Source organism: Lissotriton helveticus, chromosome 1_1 (genome assembly GCF_964261635.1).
Source record: "Lissotriton helveticus chromosome 1_1, aLisHel1.1, whole genome shotgun sequence".
In the NCBI taxonomy this organism is placed as follows: Eukaryota; Metazoa; Chordata; class Amphibia; order Caudata; family Salamandridae; genus Lissotriton; species Lissotriton helveticus.
The window spans coordinates 21917878-21944346 of record NC_136057.1 but is presented as its reverse complement, the minus strand read 5'-3'; the positions used below and the strand labels follow the sequence as shown (position 1 = coordinate 21944346).

Genomic DNA, 26469 nt, shown 5'->3' with positions numbered 1-26469 from the left:
AGAAATAGTCTGTGTCTGGTAAACTGACATGCAGCACAGAAAACTATAAGGGACTAAAACCCTAAGCAAATACAGCTAAAATAGCTAAAGAAAACACACAGCTGTATTTTTAAACTAAGGTAAGATACCAGTACAAGTTACACTAAATAAAGTGCAATGAAGATTAAGTCACTGCAACAACAAGATAACTGCCTAGAAGAATAAAAGTCACACTGTGAAATGCATAGGCAACAAAGATCAGGCACATAAAGGGAGGGACCAGTGAAAGAGTGTGCGCACCACCCAACACTGAGGATAGACCAGGATGAGGAGACCAGCTCCTACACACCACCACCCACACAATAAACGTGCCTAAACAATACCAAAATACGACGTAAAGAATAGAAGATACGAAACATGAACAAAGTAGATATAGAATTGCCAATAATAAAGAAAGTATGTGACATATAGGAATAAATATTGTTCAATTTGGCAACAGGTCACTAGATGGCAGTACAATATTAAATAGAGGAATAAAATAATAGCCAAAATAGATGCACGAAGGAACTGTGGCTCTTTTTCATCAACTCAAGAATAAAAGATGAGTTATTGAAAGTTTATATTTCATTTCTCTAAACAGAGAAAAAAAAAACTCCGGCAAAAGAATGATGAACACAGTACCTCAATCGGACAGCAAAATGGTTACAGGTTGACATTATAAAGATGAGGGGTGTTGAGGTCCCGAACATAACACTGCTGAGATGTCTTGTACTTTTGTGATGATGAGCAGTCGAGAACAAAACTTTATTGATAGCAGAACATATGTCCAAAAAAAACGTGGTAAAGCAATAAATATCCACAGTGTTTCCCCGTGCCTGCTAACAAAATATAATTAAAATAATGAAGAGAATACTCCTCCACCTCCGGCGTTTCCAAAAAATACTCAATGTCTTTAGGGAATGTTGTTTTAACAAAGAAGACACAGCTGTGGAAAACATCACAGGAATGCTTGGACAAAATTGTATCATCCAAAATGGAGGGACGTACATCGACGTAAAGCCGGGTGGCTCACGGCTCTTCTTGCACCACAAAGCAGTAGGCTGATAATGCAGGGAAAGCAGCACGTCACAGGAGCCTCGAAGAAGACAGCAGGTAAGAGCGCGCAGAGCGAAAGGCACGTGCTGCCATTTTAAAAATGAAAAGCTACAGTTGAACCACCGTAGTAGGGGGAAAATGTCGAAAAACAATAAAATCCACTCACAAAAAATCGCCGAATCTTCTAGAAATAAACAGATTAACGTGTGAGAGGGCCCACTGGGAAGCAGTGTACAGTGGTGTGTTAAAAACATAGTCAGGTAAACACAAACCCTCTTAATGAAGAATACTTCAAAGTGCCAGGTCGTAGGTACTGGCGTGTAGACAGGTGCTGACAACGAAAACCATAACACACTCCTTCACCAGGTAGTATGTAATAAAGTGACCACAGACCAACCGGAAAATGAGAGAATTTAGTCTTGCAAACCCTCTTGAAGAAAAACGCTGCACCAGAGCCCCAAAGGCTTAACAGTTGTCAGGTTGAGGATTGAAATAATCATCCAGCACAGTACAGCTAGATAGATAGGCAGGTTGGCACTGATGCAGCAGACAGTCAACGAAGCAGGGCTTCAAATGAGGGTGTAAGAAAGCCTGATAAGCGGAAAAGCTTGCTCACCAGATCCTCCAGACGCTTAAACAACTGGCAAACTGCTGTGGGCGACCGGTGTCAGGTCACTGGTGGGGTCTCAATGCCAGCTGTGGTGTCTTGTTCAATTTCAGAATTTCTTTTGCTTTAAGTTTGCTTGTAGTCCTTCTAGAGTTGAGATGACAGAGAGGTAGGTTCGCATTGAGGATCGTCGCCAAAATAATGTAGTAAATAGGTCCACGCTTGAAGGTAGTTTTCATGTAGTTTTATTGAGCAGATAGGTTAAGTCAGATACAAGCTCAATAGGAGACTTAAGGGACCTAGGGGATACTTAGTGGAGACCCCACCAGGAGCTCCTATCCAGGTGCTCAGCCCATCCAAACTGTCACTCTCCTGTCAGAGTACTAACATTCTGACTGCTGCATTTATGAACATTCTAAAGATGGTAGAAATGCATCACATTGGGAATGACAGGATATTACACTGTGCATTTTGTTATCTAAGTGAAGTTAATAAAACATGCCCCCACCCGCTTTCTGTACATAAAACTTGGCTGAAACAGTGCTTTGCAGAAAGGCAATAGGCAAATGTGGGCCACTTTTTGGGTTTCGCCTGCCGAAGACTGCGCTCTGCGCAGCTCTTCAGCGCAGGTGAAATCCTATGTCGTCAATAAGGACTCCTGGAACGTCCCCCGGCTCTCATTGGTTAGCTCCATAAATGGAGGCTAGCCATTGGGTGCCGGATCTGTCCATCAAGGCTGGACCAGATTCGGGGGCGTTCCGGAGATTTTTTCCCAGGGCGGAGTTACGTTTTTTGCCGTTCCCTCCCCTTTCACTGAAAGTGAATTCAGATGCGATGTCCATTCCCGCCCCCTCCGTGTGCCTTTCCGCCCCCCTTGCTGTCCTGTGCACGTTTCCCGCCGTCCGTGTCCTCTCCCGCCCTCTCCCGCCGTCCGTGTCCACTCCCGCCCCCTCCCGCCCCCTCCCGCCGTCCGTGTCCACTCCCGCCCCCTCCCGCCGTCCGTGTCCACTTCCGCCCCCTCCCGCCGTCCACTCCCGCCCCCTCCCGCCCCCTCCCGCCGTCCGTGTCCACTCCCGCCGAATATGCGAACTGCAGGTTTCACATTGAACTCCACGGAGGCACTCAACAAATGGACCTAGGCTGGAATAGGCAAGGGGTGTTGGTGCCCCGAAAGAGTGCTTGAACCACCAGAGACCCCGTCCTATGACGTGCAAGCGAGACAGACACGCCCTCTCACACAGCCATTGGGGTCCCAGTCCTGAGGATGAGGGAGGGAATAAGGGCATTCCCTAGTGATTGGGCTCCCGAGGGAAAGATCCGGGTACGAGGGGCGTGGCTGTCACACTCCTCAGCGCACTCACAGTCTGCAGCGGGCTTGGAGAGGCAGGCAGCGGCTCAGGTGGCAAGCAGCATGAGCCATGAAGTAATGGATCATCGTGAAACAGGTTGTTCATCTTGTGCATTGAGTTAGAGCAGTTGGCTTCATGGAGCAGCACCTGTAAGGAAATAACAGAGAATATCAGCTGTAGTGGTTAAAGTACGAACCAGAAAAGGATTGGAAAAAGCCTTAGCGCCTGGAAAAGTAGTTGTCATTACGCATGGGTAAAACTGGGAGATGCTGGCTCTACGTATATAAAAGCTCTGCGTATATACATAAAAAAATACCGTGAGAAAAAACAAAGTTTGCAACTCGTAACCTGACCATTTACTATAATACCTGCAGAGCCCAGCCAAGGTTGTTACACCCGCCCCTAGGCTATGTCTTTGTTAATGTGCGAGCTTCCTCTTGCAACACTCCCAGCGCGAGCCCGCCTATGATGCCATTGCGGTCGCGCGCTGCCAGTAACTCCCCAGTGTTGCCATTACTGCGGATTGACGGTCTCGTGCTTCGGAGACACCACCCGGCTCTGTCCACCGTCCTCGCCTTGTTTGGGAGGGTAATCTTTCACCCGATCACTTCACGCTCTTTGTGGTACCTACGACCAACCAAGGCAATAGATTATATTAATAATACCAAGACTACCGAAGTTTAGACTCTCGGTGTCAGTGGTTTTCTAAAGGAGGTTCTTAAGACAAAGGCTCAATTTAAACGTGTACGACAGGGCACGGGCTTCTGAATTGTTTGTTTGTAGGTTAGGGATTATGTATTATGTTCTACATGTCAGAAAGGTGACTGTTTTTTTCTCTCTGCTTCCTGTTACAGCACTGTGGTCCGTCACCGAGACCCTTCTACAACACCTGGCACTGCGTCCAGCGGAGATGGAGAAGTCTGATGACCGGACTGAGGTGGTGCTGCTGGCCTGTGGCTCCTTCAACCCCATTACCAACATGCACCTGAGGTTGTTCGAGCTGGCCAGAGACCACCTACACGCCACTGGTACGTAGGAGGCCAAGGGGGATAATGGGCCCCCGCGCCCTTTGTGCAGGGGTGGGAGGCACAATCCAGGTATGTGCTGGACATGGGACACGGGGGCTCTCAGTGACTTGCATGCATGTATAGAACACTTTTCACCAGTGCTCAGCTGTACAAGAGCACCTGGCCCAAGCTAGTATCAATGAATACTAACTCCGAAAATATCGCAGGGAACCCATTTCTGGGGCTACTTTTGTGACTGGAATTCTAGGCTCTGTTGCCTCCTTTATGTGTGAGTATCTCGGGTTATAATCTGAGATTATGCTGTAAATTGAGATTAACTGCATTTGCGAAAACAACGAACTTTGTAAGTTTTGTATATTGTGAGTGTAAATTATCTTGAAAAATAGACTTGGATAGTACAGCAAGATTACTGTTCACACCTGTGTCGTGTTTCTTGTGACATAATCTAAGCATCACACAATTCAAGCGTGCGTGCCTAAGATGTGGCTTTATAGCATGTGAACAAGATGGGGAGGAAGAAGTCAGAAGAGGGATGGGGTCTTCTACTATTGCTCTACCCCTCTTTCTAGTCCAATGTTTTCATTACTCTCTTCCATATTCTGTCTCCTCGGTTCCATATCTCCCCTTATTTTCTCTTGCTATGTGCAGTCCCATTCCCACCCAATCTCTTCGAGACTCCTCCTTCCTCTCTTTGTTTTGTTCCAGCTTTCTTCCTTAGCCACTGTACTCTTAGTCCTAGATTTCTTCCGTCCTTTCTCTTTTTCTGCTCTACCCCTCTCTTCTACATTAATTCTTATCTCTCGGTTTGTGCTTGGTTGTTTCTTTTCCCTAGCCTTCCTCCGTCACCATCTATGTTTTTAGTCACCTCTGATGTCCTCTTCTCCTTGTCTTTACTGTGCCCCAGTTTCCTCTTCTAGCATCTATCCGTACTCCTCTATGCACTGTAGGTATCTTCCCCATCCTCCTTTTTTTTTTTTTTACTCTGTGCAGGTTCTTTACGTTAGCCTCCCTATTTACTCCGTCAGTGTTCTGAACAGTTCTCTACCTTAGCCTGTCTTATCCCTCTGTACTTTCCTAGTTTACTTCCCAATCATTTCACCTCCCCCTTTTAGGGTTCTCTGTTTACATTCTCTCCATTAGCTACACTTTGTGTAAGATTGATAATGCAGACACACCACCGCTTTTACAGTGGTGAATGTCATCTTCACTGTTTTAAGATTAAGGAGCATATATGATTCAAGTTAGTCTGCTAGGGCCACCAGTCCCTGCACAGAAAATTTCGTGGTTATATAATAAAGTACACGCTCAACCTAGAATTCTTAAATCTGCAGGAAATAACGTATTGGCCACTGTCAAACGTTGTAATCATTGAAACTGGATTTTCTCATCTCTGGCCCAAATGATTCGAATACACTTTCTAGTGAGAAAAGGCTGAAAGTCCATTATTTCAAGTTTCAGGCACTTGTGATATCTTCTGGCTTTTTTCCCCTTGGCGTGGATGATAAAGACCTATCTTCCCTGGGTCTATTCCTGGTATGCTGGCCCATCACTTTTCAGCATGATTGCAAATCTTACACACTCCTTTAATTTCTTGGTGGGTTATACAAAACTAGGCATCCCAGCATCTAGAAGCATTTTCATAGTAATAAGTGTGCACTTCTGCCTGCCATTCCTGTGCAGCCCAAATTGTACGCATTCGGCTTTTTATAAACTATTTCTGTACAATCTTGAGCTGCTGCTATCACCACCTGCCTTTTACCTGTTCGTGCTGCCCTTATTTTGCATGTTAGTTAAGCTTACTGAAAACCTTCTCAGTATAGAGGAATCAAAATGATTGACATTGGCAATGCTTGGCAAGTCCCATAAACTTAAAAGTTTGTATGGGAGTTAAGAATTTAACAAGGGTGTTAAAAGCTAAGCCTGGGCAAAATTGAAATCCCTATGGCGAAATTCCTGAATTTTGCATTACGCGAAATAGGCAAAACTTCTCAATTTTGCATTATGCCATTTTGCGTCATTTTCACATACAGGAGACAATTGTGACCCAAAAATGTATCGCAGAGACATTTTCTTTCCTGGCCACTCTTTTGCTTTTGGTATGTTGCATAGCAGTTATGTAGGCGGTATGACTTGGTGTTAAAATAGCAAAAAAAAGTGGTTTGCCGTATCTTGCTTGACTAATAGTAATTTAGTTTTATTAACTTCCATGAAATTTAGTAAAACATAATTACATAGTTTAATATAGCGTTAAAACCAGCAAGTGACGTTTTCTGGCTCTTTGTTTGTAGTTTCCTCTCTGCCCCGGGTTTGAATTTTTTTGACACACCAGGGCATGATTTCTGTAGGTTGATGCTGTGGGTACTAAGGTGTATGTTTTTCTTGCTAGTGTGTGGCATCTCAGCAGCCAGAATTGCTTTTGTGCAGTTGTATTCGACATTGGTGATAGGGTTTAAAGCAATCTGTTAGGATCCAACTGAGTCTTTTACAACAGCAGCAAAAGTCCAAAACCCTTTTTATTAGGTTCGCAAAAAACTGAGACCTCATCCACACCAGAAGCTGCTCAAAGGTCCGCTCTTCGTGATATCTCCAACTGGAATCCGTCTCCCCATTCATTGTCAGCATTTTATTGATGATACAGTGGTTACATCATCACTAGAGTACAGAACACATCACAGCCCTTTCTCTTGTTTATTTTTTCACCCCATTGGAGCTGCTTTGTTGCCTCTCCTAGGGGTTTTAGAGTTTTTTGCATCAATTTTCATTAGAAGAAAAAAGGTTGTCCTCTTTGGCAACCACTTGATTACAAGCAATTTGTGAAGTTTAATAGAGATTCTGGTGACAACCAAAATGTACTTGCATGCTACAACCAAGTGGCACTTTTGGAGATTGATTACAACATTAGTACTTCGAGAATTACTAAATTGGCTATGCTGAAGGCCTGCAGACCATGATATTTTTCTTTTTAAATATACACCAATACCCACAACTTCAAATTGCCCCTTGAAAATGTGTGGTTCCTAGTCCCTTGTGTCCCTGCTGATGGGTACTATTGTTGGGGGATCTAGTTTCATATACATCTGCCTCAGGAGACTGTTGTACCCTTTGTTCTTGGGTGACTGTACTTTTGCACAGGTTCTCGTTGTGCTCCCTATAGCAATATCACCGCCAGAAAGCTGGACAAGGTAGACCCCAGAGAGTTGTACTTATTAGACCTTGTTCATCCATTCATACTCTCACCCACTAGTCCAGCATCCCATCTATCCCCTCACTTTTCCATCTTTGCGCTCAGTCACTCACCCAGCACTAACTTGGCACGTGTTTAATCCCGGGGCCCTCAGGATTGCTGTTGGCAATCAAGCGAGTTGTAGTGTTTTCTGTATTTTGTTGCCAGTGGTAGTGTTTCCTCTATTTACGTGCAAGTGGTAGTGTTTTCTGTTCACAGTCAAATGGTAGGGTTTTCTGTTTAGCCGCAATTGGCAGTATTTATTTTGTTTACGTTCTGGTGGTTGTGTGTTTTCTGTTTTACATTCTGGTGGTTGTGTGTTTTCTGTTTTACATTCTGGTGGTTGTGTGTTTTCTGTTCACAATCAAGTGGTGTGTGTTCTGGTTAAATACAAGCTGTAGTGTGTGCTCTGTTTACGTATAAGTGGAAGTGTGCTGTATTAGCGTGTATGTTTTCTATTTGCATGCAAGGGGGGGGTGTATTTTCTGTTTAAATTGGAGCGTTGGTGTTTTTTTTGTTTACTAGAATTGGTAGTGTCCTCCTCATATATTAGTAGTAGCGAGTTTTCTGTTTAGGTGGTAATGCAACTTTTTTTTTTGTTCATTTTTTTTTATATCGGGAACTTGACCCAAAAGCATTAAAGCCCTTTATATCGTATCAGATTTTTTTTTTTAAACCTGGGGAGCCGGGATGAGCTGGAAACAACCCACACCTTCAGTGTGAGAGACATTGTGTATGAGAGACAGCAGTGTCTGTAAGAAAGACAGCAGTGTGTGTGAGAGAGACAGCAGTGGGTGTGTTCAAGGCAGAGTCAGCAGTGTGAGAGAGACAGCAGTGTGAGACCTTTTATTTATGTTTTGGTTTTTGAAACATAAATAAAACGAATTATTTGCAATGTCAATAGCATAAACTTGCTTAAATACGTGACCTATTGCATTGAAAATGCAATACAAATCGCAGTTGCGAGAGATTAAGCTATTGCCATTGTAAATGACAATGCCATTTATTTATCTGTTTTCAAAACCAACACATAAATAAAAAGTTTGTAATTCACAATGCCGATAGCTCAAACTTTTCCAAAGGCGAAACCGTTGCATTGTAAATGCTTGTTTTGTTTTGCCCAGGCCGATTATTTATCCCAATTCAACCCTGAAATCAGAGCCCGCCTCCTATTCAAACGCCTGCCCTGTTGATTTAAACATGATCGGTGAAGGAGTGGGCCAATCAGAGCCCGCCTCCTATTCAAACGCCTGCCCTGTTGATTTAAACATGATCGGTGAAGGAGTGGGCCAATCAGAGCCCGCCTCCTATTCAAACGCCTGCCCTGTTGATTTAAACATGATCGGTGAAGGAGTGGGCCAATCAGAGCCCGCCTCCTATTCAAACGCCTGCCCTCGCAGACTTAAACATGATCGGTGAAGGGGTGGGCCAATCAGAGCCCGCCTCCTATTCAAACGCCTGCCCTCGCTGACTTAAACATGAGCGGTGAAGGAGTGGGCCAATCAGAGCCCGCCTCCTATTCCAACGCCTGCCCTCGCTGATTTAAACATGAGCGGTGAAGGAGTGGGCCAATCAGAGCCTGCCTCCTGTTCCAACGCCTGCCCTCGCTGACTTAAACATGAGCGGTGAAAGTGTGGGCCAATCAGAGCCTGCCTCCTGTTCCAACGCCTGCCCGAGCTCCGTTAACGGGAGGTCAAAAAGTGGGCCAATCAGAGGCTGCCCAAGCTTCGTCCAACACGGGCAGTGAAAGAGCGGGCCAATCAGAGCCTGCCTCCTCAATCCAGGGAGGAAACGCGTTGTTCATCAGGCGTCCTTCCGGCGTCGCGCGGCTCTGACGTCACGGTCGCCTGGGGTGGAAGTGGTCGGGCGCCGGGACCGGTGACGGAGCGGAGGCGACGGGCGGGTTCAGAGGAGCTTTGGACGGAAGGTGAGAGCCCCCCCCCCCCCCCCCCCCCCCCCCGGGGCTGGGGGCGTGTGAGGGGAACCCCCGCACACCTACGTCACGTGAAGGCCCCCCGGAGAGGGTGGGAGGGTGCCTGCGCACCGGAAGCACGTGCGCCCCGGGTGGGGGCTGCAGCACTCGCCCGCCCCCTCGTGCCCGGGTCTGCGTTTTACAAATCAGTGTTTGAATCCAGGTAATGAGTCCCGCTTGTGCGTGTGGCCTACACTGTGACTACAACTCCCAGAATGCACTTCTTGCCAAGGAACTGGGACAAGAAATGCGTTCAGTAGCAAAAGCTCATTTAGTCACCAGGGTGGGGGCAGCTCGGTGGGGACACAAGTGACCCCGCCCTGCAGAGGAAGCAGGCGGGTGACCCCCACCCGAGGCCGGGGGTGCCCCCGAGCGCGTGATGCCACTCCTGCAACTGTAGCCCCTGCGTGGCCTTCACACCATCGAGCTGCACAGTCTGACCCCGTGACCTCTGAGCAGCAGCCCCGCTGTGGGGAGGGCACTGTCCCTAGGCCGATAAAGCGGTCAATGCCTTTATTATCGATCTCTGTCTCATCTGACGGGCACACGCTTGAAATATAACACACTCATTTATGAGGCCTTGGGTCAGTTTTGCGCTTCCGATGCGTCTCTTTTTGTGACGCATCGGCGGCGTAAAAACATGCCTTCTGTTGCACACTATTTACAAAGTGACGCATCTAAGCAGATGCGTCACTTTGTAAACCCCTGCGCTACATTATACCTGCGTCAGGTACAATGTATGCAGAGGGGGCGTGCCCCCGCAAAAAGCTTCGTAGAAGTGACGCAGTGAAATCTATGAGATTTCACTGCGTCACTTCTAGGACACTGTTGCGTCAAAATCTTGCGCCTGCCTCACAGCAGGCGTAAGACTGACGCAAGCCCTTCCATGTGAAAGCACGCATTGCTGGAGTTGCGTCACTTTTGTGACACACTCAAGCAATGCGTCACTTTTGCGCCATACAGATACGTCAGAAATACTGACGTATCTGTAACTCCTTGCAACATGATGCATCATACATTAAATATGACGCATCAGGTATGTCGCAAGGAGTGCGCACTGAGAAGTGACGCATCACTTCTTTCACGCAGTGATGCGTCAATTCTCATAAATGAGGCCCATGGTCAATATGTCTTCCACAAAGCACTGGCAACAACTTGTATAATGTATGTATCGTTTCAAACTGCACTTGGCCCTCAGGCTTACTCCTGTAAGCCTGAGAAATTCATGGAGATTGATGTACTCTTTAAAATCTACTATTTGCTCTGCACAGCCCTGCCGGTAATGCAGTGCCTGGATTAGTAGTGCAAGCTAGACACGTTGTACTTATAGTTGTTTAAACCTTTCTATCAGAGGGAGCTACAGAAGAGATGAACGCAAGCCATTGACCTGCTTAGGCATCCTTCAGTAGAATATAAGCCCGTTCCTTCAAGCTGCCAACGGCCCATTAGTGTTGCCTTTAACATTTTAAGGAGAATGTCAGTGTGGAGATACTTGGATCACAAACCTCAGTAATAATAGAAAGCTGACTAGATTTGTTACACTTATTTAATATTTTTCTTGATAAAGTGATATGCACTAGCCAAGTGGACCAGAGCCGAGATAGCAACACATGCAGCTAAAAGAGCTGAAGATCCCACGTGTCGTCCACTGAACCTCTGGGATACATACCTAGAAAAACTGGAACAGAAATCTGATATTCAACCACTGCGATAGCAATAAGGCCCCATTGACGCAGACTACCGACATTCAAATACTACTCATTGATAGCTTTGAAGTCCAAGAGACTAGGAATTCAGGTACCTTCCAAGAAAGTTGTATTGCACGCGGAAATTGGAGAAATGGGGTGGCCCATTTGAGATTGGAGAGGGGCGAGATGGGTGAAGGGGAACAACTACATACTTTGGAATTTATATTTTTCATATCTTACTTTTTCTTCTTAATATTGCTTCATTAATGTGAACACGACCGCCTAAGCCCACGACAGACAAGTGCAGGTTCGGTGAATACTATGATATTGTATAGCACCAGGTATCCTGAACTTACGCTAGGCAATGATGATTGATATACATTTCACTAAGCTACAGTTGTTGAAAAAACTATTGAAAAAAACTTTCAGATAAGTGATACGCAGTAGCCACCAGGCGCACTCATGATATCTCATGCACTGTATCTTATGTCAATAAAGCAACATTGACTACTATGGAGCACTTGCATAACCATTCCATGCAGGCAATGGACTCCGTACAAAGGCATACACCTAACTTAAATCCAGTTCACGATGTGGCTGTGTATTATATGAATGTATGTAAAGGTAATTCTGTAGAACCAATCTTACTAGGAGAACTGCTCAGAGTAGAGTCTAACATGCTTTAAATCCTTAAGATATCCAGAAAGTACTGGGCACATACCAGGCGTGAGGAATTTAATAAAATATCTACTTGTCCATGGGGGACGTTGCTTCCTAAATCTACTTGTCCTGTAACAAAATTCACTTGTCCCTTTTGTGCCATGTAATGCAGCAACAAATTGTGGCAGCAATCTCATTATTTAACAACTCTGATTATGCCAGGGCTCTTACCATAGTAGGGTTTGAATACCAGCAATTCCCTTATTTTGCTACATTTCTGCAGATCTACATACTGGGGCTGAAGGTGGTAAAGGCATTCGTTCCAGAATTGGAATACCCTTTTGAGCCTGTGGAAACCTACTAAATTTCATATTTTAAGGGTTTTCACCAGCTCTTCTCCAATCTTTTCTCTCGCTGAGAAAGGTTGGAAAGTTACTTCTTACAATGGCAGACTTAAAACTTCTTCCAGGGTTGGGAGAAAAGTGGTTGGATGGAAAGTAAACTTGCAAATACTCAGATTTTTGCAAAAGCAAATCTACACATGGATATTTGCTCATGCTTTAATGCAGTTCATAAATATTTTCTAGGAGTACTATTTCATGTCCTACTTTTGTAAATGTTTGTGAATTCACGAAAGCCTTATATCTGCACTTAATGCTAGGATGTATACCACCTTTAAGACTTTAATAATGGGGCCCCCAATTCGGTCTGGCTTTTACCATGGCCTTTTGTGTTTACTAAAATTCTGTCTCTCTCTCTTTCTCTATCGGCTGGCACCACTGTGAGTGACAGCATTCTGCTCTTTCACAAGAAGCATATTGGTTCACAAAGTAGTTTTGTTCAGTGCTGGGTACTACTGTGGCAATGTGTTCTTTCTGATACCAAAACCTATTTTAGCTTTTGCCAATGTTTGTTATAATGGTGAGGGCCTGGCAGCTCCCACACCAAGAAGGTTTTACAAAAACCATGCCAAAACTAGTAACACATTGGTAAAACCAAAGGCTGACCTCACATTTCAGACTTATTGGCTTTGCCAGTGCTTGATTATTTGTATGTTCCCCATAATCTTATTGAAACTGTTTTCACTGATTTTTCATTATGAATATTTCTGGGGAAATACTGGCATACATCAACACATTTTACAAAATGATGCTGCAAATAAATGTTACTTAAAATTTTACAAAGATTTTGCAAAATATGTTTTTTCCTACTTGCATAAACCAATAGCAATCATTTACAGTATATGACTTTCCTGGTTGTTTTGCCCAATATGATTTTGTGTTGAATTGCAGGCTAAGCAATTACTGCATTTATGCCTGCCAACTAGGGGTTAAAAGCTCATGTGGTGGTAATAGTAGGTTTGATGGGTTCTTTATAAGCTTTGACAAGTCGATCTGTTATATTGTGACCTCTTTCGAATTGAAAAAGAGGTTTCTTTAATTTGGTCTCATTCTGTAGTAAATGGCAACTTTTTAAGATGTATCCTTTTGAATTTTGGGGGATTCTGTCCCAAATGAGGTAACTCCGGCCAAGCCTGGGTTCTCTGGTTTGCCCTTTGTTTCTATACGATAATCCTGATTTATAGTACCCAGCTTTTTCCAAATCTAGTTTAACCAGCCGATTAGGGCAGCTACTTACCCTCAATTTGTTCTTAAGAGTTTTAGATTCTTTAAAGTAGTCATTGTGTGGTGCACTTACGACTGTTTCATAAACAGTGTCTGATTCGCAAATAATCTCTCAAGTTGCTTGGATGGTGGTGGTCATATTTTAACTGGGAACATCCTTTACAACGCAACTTTCACTCCGCACTACCATTACGACGCAGCTATTACAACGCAAGTCGTTACAACGACTTGCGCTGAAGGATAGGGAATAGTTTAATTTTCTATCCAACACCTTCCCTACTATCCACGGGGACTGGAGTTGGAATAGAAAATTAAACTATTCCACTATCCAGCGCCCCCCAACGCAAGTCGTTGTAACGACTTGCGTTGTAAAAACTGCGTTGTAATGGCATGCAGAGTAAAAGCATGTGTTATGATGTCATACATCCTATTTTAACAGGGTGCTACAAGCTTTAGGGTTTGTGCTTAGACTTGTGTTGAGAAGGCCTGATTCCTCTTGACTACTGAGAGCTGGAAGGTAGATGTTGTAGATGATTCAAGTGTCAAATGTAGATTACAATTTTGTGCATTGAGCCAAACATAAACATCTTGAAGGGTGGATATGGGCCCTTGTCAGGTCAATAAAACGTCAATGATGTATCTGAGCCCTTTTCGTATCTTGAAGTGATATGATTTGTTTGTATTACATACGGAATGTTCCTCAAAATCAGCCACACAAAGGTAGACTGTATTCGGAGGGAAAGGTCCTCCCACAGCCACACCTTTCACCTGCTCATTACTCTCTCCTGCATATTGTTGTGCAGGCTCTGACAGCTGCTCACCCCAGCCATAAAAAAAAGATTGTTTACTTGAGAGCAGAGATGGTCAGCATCAGACTGTTCTACATCTATGGAGTGCAGATCTTCTCCTCTCATTGGTCTGATCTTAAGAAAAAGAAAACATGACCATAAGTTCCTCTGTATCATTTTTCCAACTTACTACATATAAACGTACTGCTTCATTAGTCCTACTTCATCATTGAACCATGTTGAGCATCTGACAACATGTTATTTGTATCTGCCCTGTCTGTGTCTCCCTAGAGTAACTGTTCCTCAAATATAATAAATGTGTGAGGCTGTTGGTGGTTCGGGAGATCATTTCAACACCTACTAGCACCCTTACTTTCAGCCTAGTCTAAATGCCTGCAGGAACTTCCCCACACAGTCTAGGCTACATCATAGGGACACAGAATCCCCCAAATTAGTTCTTCTGGATAATAAGTAGCAAGGGTCAGTCCAATGGTTGAGGCACAGGCGCGCACTGATTGTGTATGCGGAGAGGACAACATTCACACAAATCTTTAGTTTGAGACACATGTTTGTATTTGAATTCCCAGGAAGCTTTTCCATGTTTTAATTAATGTCCTCTTATCCTTTATAGGGCAGCATCATGGCGGAGGAGCCAAGTGAGGAGAAAGGGCCACCAGCTATAAAGTTTGAGCTGGAGAGAGAAACAGAACTGCGTTTTGAAGTGGATTCAGCTCAGTCTGTGCAGCTGGAATTGCTCTCCGGAATGGCGGAGATCTATGGAACTGAACTCACCCGAAACAAACGGTTTCTCTTTGATGCTGGCTGCAAAGTGGCAATTTTTACCTGGCACGGCTGTACTGTCTTGCTGACTGGTGAGCCCGAAGTAGCTTATGTCTCCAAGGACACGCCCATGCTCCTCTACCTCAATATACACACAGCCCTGGAGCAGATGCGTAGGCAGGCTGAGAAGGAGGACGAGCGCGGACCCCGCGTGATGGTGGTGGGCCCCACTGATGTGGGCAAGTCCACTATCTGCCGGCTGCTTCTCAACTATGCCGTACGTGTGGGACGCAGGCCAACATTTGTGGAGCTGGACGTTGGGCAGGGCAATGTATCTATCCCAGGCACCATGGGGGCCTTGTACATTGAGCGCCCTGCAGATGTAGAGGAAGGTTTCTCTGTGCAGGCTCCTTTGGTCTACCACTTTGGCTCAACCACTCCTGGCACTAACATCAAGCTGTACAACAAGGTGAGTAAAGGTAGTCCTTTCTTGGGGAGTGGGCTTTTTGACTCTAGTGTAGTGCTGGGCTTCTTGTTGCATGTGTCTAGATTACAAGTTGTGGGTTATGAATGTTTCCCAGCTGTTAACCTCCATGCGCCGAATGGCTATTGAAGCCTGTTTCAGAGCTGTCCTAAAAAAACTCTCCCTGTGTCTAGTAAGTTTCTAGTTTTCTTGTCAAAGTTCTACTCTGAATACAGCTAATCCGGATACTTGGGGAGGTAGGTCTCCATAGAACAATGCTTTTTCTGATCCATATTTTCAGTTTCCTTCTTTGCTTTTGTTTTCTATTTTACTTCTTAAAGCAGCACTTGGTGCCCAGATTATTGCTTCTTGGTTTCCAGATTTTTCTCTTCTTGTATATTGTAAACCAGGGCTTCATTTTCTCTGTTATATCTTGCTATCCGCATCCTATTCCTTTTTTATCTCATTTGATTTGTCATTCTTCATTCTGTATTGAGCTCACACACTCATCATTATTCTTCATCTTTTACAGTTTCACTCTGTATTCATTTTAGGTACGTATTTTAGAATATATTTTTCAGAGGAGAGTTTACCATCTGTCCTCGTTTGTTACAAGCATCAGAGGACAACACACCTGGCAGGCAGACAGATTGCCTGTCCACTGAGCCTCCTACACGAGATCGCTTAAACAGTGCTTTTAAGACCAGTGGTACCTGTACCTGGGCAAATGGAGAAACTATAAACTATAATGCCAGAACATTCTCTTTGACCTAATTCTTTATAACTCCAATATCTTGCTTAATATATGTATATTGTCTCCTTTACACCAAAGAACGTTTCTTCCATCTTGTTTACTCTGTTCCTTATATCCTCAACCACAAAGGCGATCACTTTCAACCTGGCACAACTCTTCGGCCCCTCCCCCTCCCGCCCCCCCAAAAAAAGCAAAAGCGCCAGTAAGAACTGTGATTTGAGCTTTTATTTGGCCTGACACCGCGGTGAAAAGCGAAAGTGCTGCTGCCAGATGGAAAGCCCAATGCATGTGGCTTGCGCATGCAATTTATTTCATGCCGTGTTTCCCAGAACCTGGCACTGGCTAGTTAGTAGTTTAGTAGCACTTACCGTAGTGGGCGCCATCTTGGCTGGAAACTTCTTTTAACTCTGGCTACAGAAATCCGAATGGGAGGAGTTGCAGTTGGGTGGCTCCAACATATGTGGGGGAAAAGCTGATTCTGTGCTAGAGTGGATCAAAACAAGCATGGCAACTGTGCACTTCCTCACCTGCATCCATGCTGTTCAATCGGTATTTGAATAGATATACCCAAATCTCACCTGGAGCCCTCTCTGCACCTCCTGTTTATAGGGGGCGCTACTAGATAAAGCATCCCTTCGAGCCCTCCACTTAGAGAAGGGATTTGAGACATTCAAACATTAATTCAGTTATATCGGGGAATGGCTCATTTTCTAGTCCTGAAGGCTGTGCGTCGGCTGTCTTCTTGCAAACTCCTGTTCTTGCATACACACTTGAACATTAAGGCTCTCCAGTGGTGTCTCCGCACACAGGGGTACCAGCTTGAGTGGAAATCTATCGAACAACATCTTGTTCTCCTGTAACAATGCAGAATATCTAGCCTGGTGGTGTGCAGAGGAGCACCTGCTGACAGGGATGTCCTTCCTGCTTCTTCTAGTTGTTGCCAGGGTGGGTACTGATGCCTCACCCCTAGGGTGTGACTCATGTGGAGATCTGAGGAGTGTGGGCTCCGGAGAACAGTTCCTGCACACTGGCATGAAATTCGATTGTCCACAAGGCCTTCTTTCCTTCCCTTCACGACCATTCAGTCCTGATGTAAACAGACAATATGATTGCGTTGTGGTATATCAACAAACAGGGAGGAGCACTGTCACAGGCTCCCTGTCAAGAGGCCCACAACTCTGGTCTTGGGCTCACCAGTGCAGAGAGGCTAGTTCCACAGTTGTCATAATCTGGCTGATCACAAGTTGATTCTCAACTCCGAGATAGTTCAGATCATCTTTGACCAGCGGGGCATGCTCTAGTCGACTTTTTTGGGCTCACACAGCAACACCCACTGTTGAACGTTCCTTCCAATATCCGTTGCAAGGAGTCCTGAGAGATATGTTTTGGTTGAGATGAAACATTTATCATCAATAGCGGTTTCCTTTCATAAGCTTGATTCTTCTGGTTCTGAGCAAGATTCGCATAGACTGGGCCGAAGTGATCTTCAGTTGGCTGGATTAGTGGGGAGGGGTGTGGTATGCAGACTGCTTGGACTTGGGGACTGAAGACCAGCTCCTCCTAGGATACAAGACAACCGGAAGGAAAAAGCTGTCGGAAAAAGAATATATGACGTTTTCCCGCAAGTCATCACCCTGCATACCATCACCCCTCATTTTTTACAACGCAACAGCACTTACAACACCGATACAATCACCCCACAGACTTTCACTCCGCATATGCCTTTTCCACGCATGCCATTATGAAGCAAACTTTTAAGACCATGGAGATAGGTCCCTTTTGGACGTGGAATAGGCAGGACTTTTTATGAATGCAAAATAAACAAAGTGCCTAGACCACTCTTTTTTGAACAAAAACAATTGTTCCAGGTCAAAAAAACTTTTTATTGAATTCTGACCAGGTATTTATATTTTATACCTTTTTTACTTTCTTTTTTTACTTTTGAAAATTTCTTTATGGGCAGTGATTAGCAAAAAGCAGGACAAACTGTACACATATTTACAATACTATACATAACAGCTTATACAACAAATATATCTACACAAAATCAAATCAGCAACATCATCACAACAAAACACATAATAAATTACTAGATTCTTGATATTCAATCAATGAAAGACCAAATCAGATAAAGGAAAGGAAGGGATGTAGGAGGAATACATCAAATTAATGAAACTATGTTATGATGTCTAAGCTGACTAGTATTATTAAATGCCTAGTATAGAACAGTTGATCCTCCAATTGTATCTCCAAATGTGCCGACGCGTTTCGAAACCAGGAAACCAGTTCCTGGAATCTCATCAGGGCCTTTCTTTCTTTTGTCTGTATGATGTGAAAATAAAACAATAAAGTTTTGTTTAAGAATTCAATGTCTGTCTCCATTAACCCTTTAACCGCGGGCGAAATAAAAGGTGGGCGTGGTTCAGACGGCCCCCGGCCGTCCTCCGCACACGCCCACCGTAACGTCGGACGGCCCCCGGCCGTCCGACGCATCCAAAGGGTTAAAGTCACACACAGGACCAATTAATTGTAACTGACTTAGATTACATACCAAATTTAGGCGGTGGACTGTGGGAAGACTGTCTTATTATAATCGTAATTATTCTTTCTTAAGCGGTCACAAGCAGTCTGGTACTGTGGCAGTGTGCGGCAGGAAGAGCTGTTCAAAAAAATGTGTGGCGCGTGCGAGTTATTCTGATTCCAACAACGCCTTTCAAAAGATTGCATCAAATGACAACCAATGATAAGCCTATCTTTTTGTTCGTATTTGCCAGATTTCCATGTAGTTTTTCCCATTAGCTAGTGTGTTTCCTCGACGTGTTCGATTGCGCTGTCGCAGGCTGTATGTTAAAGAGTTCTGGAAGAGAGAGGCCAAAAGATGCAGAAGCCTTTTAGTCTACTATCCACTCTCTTAGACAGTGCACATTCATGTCAAATCTAATGGAGCATTCGAGGCGCCTACCTGATTGTAAGCAGTGAATTATACGATGCCTGTATGCCACACGCGCTCCCGTCCTTTGAAGGCAAAGGGAAACATTGTAGCCCAATAAACAAAGCTTGTATCGTTGGTCATGCCGCAAGTACGTCAAAGGCTATTATTGGAGTCTCTCCAAACCGTCACAAACGTCCCGGTCGATCTCATCAAAGATGGCCGCTCGTTGTTATGGGTGGGATTTTATGTCGCAGTTGTCAAACAGGAATTGTGGGACTTGTAGTTGGATGTGTTTTTTCGTCTATAAAAACAAGCCGAAAAAATGGGGATACTAGCTAAAAATCGTGTGTGGAGGGCGACTGATCAATCAACTGCCACCCCAAACTGCTAGCGTTCTTATTAGGTATCCCTCAACACATGTTATCTTTACCATTTTTTACGACGGACGCCATAATCAACACCGCATGTCTGCTTTGTGACCAGAAAGAATTCTGCATTGGTATATGGTGGCCTCTACCACATGTGCTTGCGATCGCTATTTTTAAGAATAGAGGTGTTAAGTTGGGCTCAAGCCCAACCAATGAAGGCTTTTGAATCCAGGTAGGTGGTCACGAACTAAGAAGCTCCAAATGAAAACCCAAAATCACAATCTAGCTACTTCAGTTAGATTATTCACCCCTGTCTGGGTACTGTTGAATTTTAAAATCAAATACGCTTCCTTCTGTAGTAGGACTCGTTCAACATCCAGACTGCGGTTAGTTTGATTTACTGTGAATAGGATAGACCATTTAAAATCATGTTCACCATGGCCTTTTTCGATGAAATGCTCTCCCATGGGTGCTGTCATCACTTTCCTCTTGATGCGTGAGCGGTGTTGGCTGATGCGCACATTTATCTGTTGGCTTGTTTTGCCGATATAGATCATCATGCAGGGACACAGTATCACGTAGACCACATGTTTAGTCCTACAATTAGAAAAATCAAGATGTTTCCATTTTGTTCCTGAATGGCAAAATTCCTTCCCTTCGATAGTACTTGGACATGCCACACAATTTCCGCATTTGTGATGGCCTTCAATGGGTTTCATATTCCACTGGGATAGGAGGTAATTCTTGGCTTTGGCAATTTAATATTTGCCCGAATTAATTGCTGGCCTATACTCTGGTTCTTCCTGTAAGCAAAAATCGGTTTAGGAAAAGGAGAATCTAAACCTTCCAACAAATGCCAATTCTTCAACACAGCTTGTCTCATTTTGTGTGTATCAGGGCAAAAAGTCGTTACACGCACTAGTTTGTCAAGTGCTGTTCGCTTTTTTATCTGAAGAAGACATTCACGGGGCGTAAAGCGAGCTCGTTTAAAGGAATGCTTCAACAATTTTTTAGGGTAGCCACGTTGTTTCATGTCCATACAAAAATTTTGGCCATGAGAATCATACTGGGGGACATCAGAGCAATTTCTCCTTATGCGCAATAATTGACCATAAGGTAGATTTGCGTTTAGATTTCTCGGGTGTGCGCTTCTATGCTGCAGAATGGTGTTCCTATCTGTTGACTTTTTGTATAGCGATGTTTGTAAACGTCCCTGGACACATGTCAATTCGCCATCAAGAAATGTCATTCTAGTTGTACTAGATTTCATTGAAAATTGTATATCTCCATGACGAGCATTAAGCCACTCATGGATGCCAACAGAGTCCGATCTGTTGCCATTCCATAACTGTCTTCGTGTTGACTCCGTGTTTGCAGGCCTTACATTTTGTGCACTTGAAAAAGCCTGGTTGGGATTGCAGCCATGTCTTGTTTTTTGACAGTGATGGTGCGTAGTTAACTAACTCCTGTCTCATGGAGGTTGCTCTCCGGAAAGTTAGTTGTGCTAATTTCGCAAACTTGGGCCCAAGGTTGTGTCAATCCTAATCAGAGGCCAGTGCCTATACAGGATTTTACGGAGGTTGTTGTGATATTTATTGAAGCGTGTTATCAATTTGGAGGCCATGTTTGGGTTCGTGGTTATGTTATCTGTGTTGGTTTTGGTGTTTTTGTGTAGCAAAACAGACCTGTCCAGGCTGTTGCTTTTCCCTCTGGCTTTATTCAGGGTTTTTTGTTTGTAGCCTCTGTCATTGAGTCTGTTAAAGAGGCTCTCTGTGCTAGCTAACAGATCACTTTGTAGGCTGCAATTTATTTTCATCCTTAGGCACTCTGCGTATGGTATGCTCTCTATGAGGCTAGTGGGGTAGAAGCTTGTGGCGTGTAAGGTGGTATTTCCTGTGGTTTCTTTCCTGTGTGTGCATGTCTGTATCTTGTCTCTTTCCTGAAAAACCTCTAAATCTAAGAATGTGATTTTCTCTGCGCTAGTGGTGCAGGTGAATTTCAGATTGAGGCTATTGATGTCTGATGCGAATTTAAAAGCACTTTCTTCTGAGGCCCACCATATGATGAAGATATCATCAATGTATCGTTTACACAGGACTAGGTTCTGCTATGATGGTGTTGGACCATGAGCACTTGCTCCTCCCACCAGCCCATATGCATATTCGCGTAGCTGGGGGCGAAGCAAGTACCCATGGCCGTGCCTTGTGTCTGTTTGTACAAAAGTTTATTGTATGAAAATGTATTGTTATCCAGGCACCATTCTGTCATCTGTAGGAGCATCAGGGTATGTTGGTGTAAGGTGATGTCCCTATTGCCAAGATAGTGCTGAATTGCATTTAAGCCATCTCTGTGTCTAATGCTAGTATATAGACTTTGTACATCAAGTGGAGAGGGGAGAGGAGTTGGCCTAACGGCTAGGGCGCTCGACCTCGGACCTGGTGATCTGGGTTCGAGTCTCGGTAACGACGCCAAAACCTCCTGTGATTCTGGGCAAATCACTTAATCTCCCCGTGCCTAAAATGAAAGTGTGTCCTCATGTAATGTAACTGGAAAAATATGTAAAGTGCTCTGATACCTGATTCGGTTCGGGTCTAGTTCGCGCTATATAAAACTCTGCAAAAAAAAAAAAGGTGTGACAAAAATGTAGTCTTTGTGCCACACAAAATCAGAAATATGAGTCAAGAAGTCCCCAGTGTCTTGCAGGAAGGCAGGCAAGGCTCTCACTAGTGGTTTGAGGAAGAAGTCAATATACTTGCTTGTGTTTTCATAAAGGCTTCCAATGGCCGAAATGATCGGCCTGCCAGGCGGGCAATTGATGTTCTTATGAACCTTCGGGATCAGGTACAACTGGGGAGTGATTGGGTAGTCATTCTTGAGGAACTCCAGTTCTTGTTTAGTTATTAGACCTTTCCCCCTCCAATCATACAGGCATGTGTGATATCTTTCTTTGATGTTAATTATATTGGTATTGCTAGTCCTGATATAGCATTGTTGGTCCTGTAGTGGGGACATGGCTTCTCTGTCGTACATTTCCAGCTGCCAAAATACGATGTTCCCTCCTTTGTCCGCGCAGCAGACTACTATGTCAGTGCGCTGTTTTATTTTCTCCATTACCTTCCAGTATTTCATTTTGTGGTCATTTGAGTTTTTATTGAAATCTGAGCTGCTTGATAGAGCCAGTTCTTTGAGGTCTTTGGTTAGTATATCAAATATATATATTCCCTGAAAAAACCATATGTTTCAGACATGTTATAGTTAGGAATAAGCATTTAAAAAACCTTGGAAATTCACTGAAAAAAATAGGTTTTAACCCCTTCGACGCTGATGACGAGCTGGGCTCGTCATGAGGTAGCCTCCTCGCACGCTCATGACGAGCCCAGCTCGTCACGTAACATGCGATTTTAAAAAACTCAGCGTACGGGCGGAATTCCGCCCGCACGCATGCGGTTAAGGGCGTTTATAGTTAGATGGACATTTCACTCGTACAAAAACGTTGAAATGCCTCAGTTATAGTTAGTTGTGCTAACTATAACTCGCGTGCCCGCAGTCCACTGCTGATGTCACATTACAGCATGCATGACATGGTCAGTGACATCACTGATGACATCTCAAATGATATCACCAATGACATCATCCAGTGAATGGGGTTTGGTTCGATATTTAAAAAGTATTATATATATAGCAATCTGCATTGAAGAGTGAGTGGATGTATAAGTGTCTGGATGGAGGATTTAGTAGCACTGTGATTGACTGTCTAAGTCTCTAATTTAAAGTGTGTCACTAAATCTATAGGATAGTGATTAAACTGTGTGAATATCTGTATCACTCTATCTCTTGTTGTGTAAACTACTGCATAAGTTGGTTACTAGCTATGTGAAAGTCTATATTAGTTATTAATTAGTTAAGTGAGTATTTGTATGGTGAATGTGTGTGTAGTTGGGTGGGAGGTGTTTGACTGTCCAACTAATTAATAACTAATCTAGACTTTCACATAGCTAATAACCAACTTCTGTAGTAGTTTACACAACAAGAGAGAGTAATACAGATATTTACACAGTTTAATCACTACCCCATTTATTTAGTGACACGCTTTAAATTAGTCACTTAGACAGTCAATTACGCTCCCACGCTAGCTTTTCCCAACTTTCTCACTTCTCTTTCTCACTATGTACAGCTTTCTCAATTTCTCCCATTTCTTTTTTTATCTACTCTATTCCTGTTTTCCCCATTCCTTACCTTCTTAGATATTCTTAATCATATTTTCGATTGGTCTTCTGGTTTTTCCCGACTTTGAATTGTCTTTCGCAGTTCAGATTTTCTCCATTGTTGTTGATGTCTCCAGTTATGGTTCTTTCTTACTCAGTTTCACTCCTTTGCACAGTTTCTGTTTCTCCTATTGGTTTCACCTGTTTTTCTGTAACTGTATACCTCAAACTGACTTTTGTGTTCTTGCTCCCTAGCTCACGTCGAGGCTGGCAGAAGTCTTCAATCAACGCTGCGAGGTGAACCGTCGGGCCTCCATTAGCGGCTGTATTATGAACACCTGTGGGTGGGTGAAGGGCTCAGGATACCATGCCCTGGTACATGCTGCTTCTGCCTTTGAGGTGGATGTTGTCGTAGTACTGGATCAGGAACGCATCTACAATGAGCTCAAGAGGGACTTGCCCCACTTTGTGCGTACTGTGCTCCTCCCGAAATCAGGTGGAGTGGTGGAACGTTCCAAAGACTTCCGCCGGGAGTGCAGGGATGAGCGCATCCGTGAATATTTCTATGGTTATCGTGGCAGCTTCTATCCCCATGCTTATGATGTACGCTTTTCAGATGTCAAGATATATAAGGTGGGAGCTCCTACCATCCCGGACTCGTGCCTGCCGCTGGGCATGTCACAGGAGGATAATCAACTGAAACTGGTTCCAGTCACCCCAGGTCGAGACATGGTGCACCATTTACTGAGTGTCAGTACTGCTGACAGCACAGATGAGAACATAGCTGAGACTAGTGTGGCTGGTTTCATTGTGGTGACTAGCGTGGACCCTGAGCGGCAAGTCTTCACCGTGCTGTCGCCTGCCCCTCGCCCGCTGCCAAAGGGTATCCTCCTCATCATGGACATCCGTTTTATGGATCTGAAATAGGCCTCAGCAGCTTGAGTACAGAATGGCAAATGGATGAATGCTCAGTCTCTTGAGTATTCGCTAACAGAAATTCAGAGCCTTCAAGGCACGTATATGTTGAACCACAATACTGCCTTAAGGACTTCCTACCAAGCTATTGCCACAGCATAATTGGGGGGATTTATTTGACCTCAAAGTATCTTTTGCTGTGTCCTAGTCAGTGTTGGGTTGACTATTAAGGCTAAATTAAATTTTTTTAATGGTTTGATCAAAAAGTATTTTTAGACTTAAATTTGTGAAAGGAAGCTGCTTCCTTTTTTGCTCCTTGGAGTAATAACTACAGTGTTATTTTTGTACTATCTTCTTGGTTGCTTGGTTCCAAAACTGGAAACCATATGGCCACTGTTGTATAGAATCAGCGGTGTGCTGCAGAGCAATATCTGAGGATGGAGGGCCAGATGCACTATTATTCCCATCGCAAAAAGTGGTTCAAAATTGGGCAACACATTTTTGGGAATGGAATCGTATTTTGTGAACCGACCTATGTAGTAGTAGGTCTGTCCACAAATGAACGCATCACAATAGGCAGCAAAACAACCTGCCTAATAAATATTCATTTGGCAATTTGCAACACGTAAATCCCCCGTATTTGGCTCCAATCACAGGTGATGGTGGCCCTCAAGAGTCAGCAGACCACCCTTCCGAAAATTGCATTCTAAAACTAAAGCAGTCCATGTTCCTTAAATGAACCGGTGCTGCTAAAAGCTGTTTTTGAAAACTTCAGAGGGAGCAGACACTGCTTACTTCGCCAAGTCTACCACCAAATTCCAAAAGCAGTGGCTCCAGCGAGTCTTCTTCCCCCTTTTGTGAATCAGTTACCACCTTCTTTGAGGCAGTGGTTACTGGTCAGTAATTTGCGACTGAATTGATGGTTTCAAGGTATAAATACATTCGATACTGAATAACAATTTGAAGAAATGCCTCTTTTACGCCCTTTCAGAATTGCCATTTGCTATGGGTTGCAGAACGCATTTTACGAATCTGAAAATCTTGCACAACTCAAAATGTGTTTTGTACATTAGAAATGGCCCTTTTGCAGTCACAAGCCTTGTGATTCTTTTGTATCTCAGGGTTTACAACTTACAAAAAAAGCTTAGAACATCTGCCCCTTCGTGCCTCTGTCCTTCCCTCTACTTTTGATCTCCGCAAGCAGCTACGCCATCATATTCTATGAGAATAGTATGTTTTTGTACATTTTAAATACATTTTCCAATTCTTTCCTCTGTGACTATTACTGTGTGTGTGTATTTATTTGTCCATATATATATATATCCGTAGAATGTGTGGCGGTAGGTATACATGCGTAGCATACTTCTGCTATCTGGTTTTTTGGGGACTGAACATTTGCCAGGTATTTTTCTGGGGTTTTTCCCGCCACTGTGTTAGTACCTGAAATGAGAGGGCTCAGTGTTTGCTGAGACATGGACACGTATTTTTGTTGGCCCCATTTGATTACTTTTCGATCGCATCAAATTCAACAGAGTTCCATTACCTTTATTTCATCGATGTGCAATTAGTTCCAGTAACTTCATCTCCCTGAGGTGTGCAGGACCGTCGTTGGTCCTTCCCCACCAGAGAATGTAGTGTGGATGAAGGAACGGACACACTCTCAGAACTACTTTCTCTGATACTTGAAACATCCCTGGGCAGATCATCACGAGGCGAGCATTTTTTGCCTGTCCTCCGACCAATACAATGGATCCTATCTGTTGTGCCTCACCTTCTGATGTGAGTCTGATGAGCATGATATGGAGGATGTCAAACTGGTGCAAAAAAACAACCCTCTCATAAAGACCATGTATGCCTTCGGCCCCCCCAAAGCCCACATCACTAAGCCAGGGCCCCAGAAGAGGGCGAAGTAGAGTACCGCTCCAGAGAAAATCAGAGGTCAAGCCTGAACACAGACACGGAAAAAAAGCAAGTCAAGGGTTCCCTGCCCCTTTGTGCGTCGGACGGCACCAGTAAAAGGCTTCCGAGCAGAGCAAGC

At 44.1% G+C, this 26469-nt stretch overlaps 1 protein-coding gene across 1 annotated transcript; it reads left to right on the top strand.

The window, feature by feature from the left end:
• The first annotated feature begins 9070 nt into the window (after positions 1-9070).
• CLP1 (cleavage factor polyribonucleotide kinase subunit 1) lies at positions 9071-25710 on the top strand. The gene is made up of 3 exons (XM_078674138.1): positions 9071-9208; positions 14646-15263; positions 23772-25710. The coding sequence occupies exons 2-3, from the start codon at positions 14655-14657 to the stop codon at positions 24441-24443; spliced, it is 1281 nt and encodes a 426-aa protein (XP_078530264.1). The 5' UTR covers positions 9071-9208; positions 14646-14654; the 3' UTR covers positions 24444-25710.
• The last annotated feature ends 759 nt before the right edge of the window (positions 25711-26469 follow it).

Excerpts from the sequence above, each read along its gene's own strand:
- CLP1 (XM_078674138.1), top strand. The coding sequence starts at position 14,655 with ATGGCGGAGGAGCCAAGTGAGGAGAAAGGGCCACCAGCTATAAAGTTT. Across the intron at positions 15,264-23,771 it reads ACATCAAGCTGTACAACAAG|CTCACGTCGAGGCTGGCAGA; the intron begins GTGAGTAAAGGT and ends CTTGCTCCCTAG.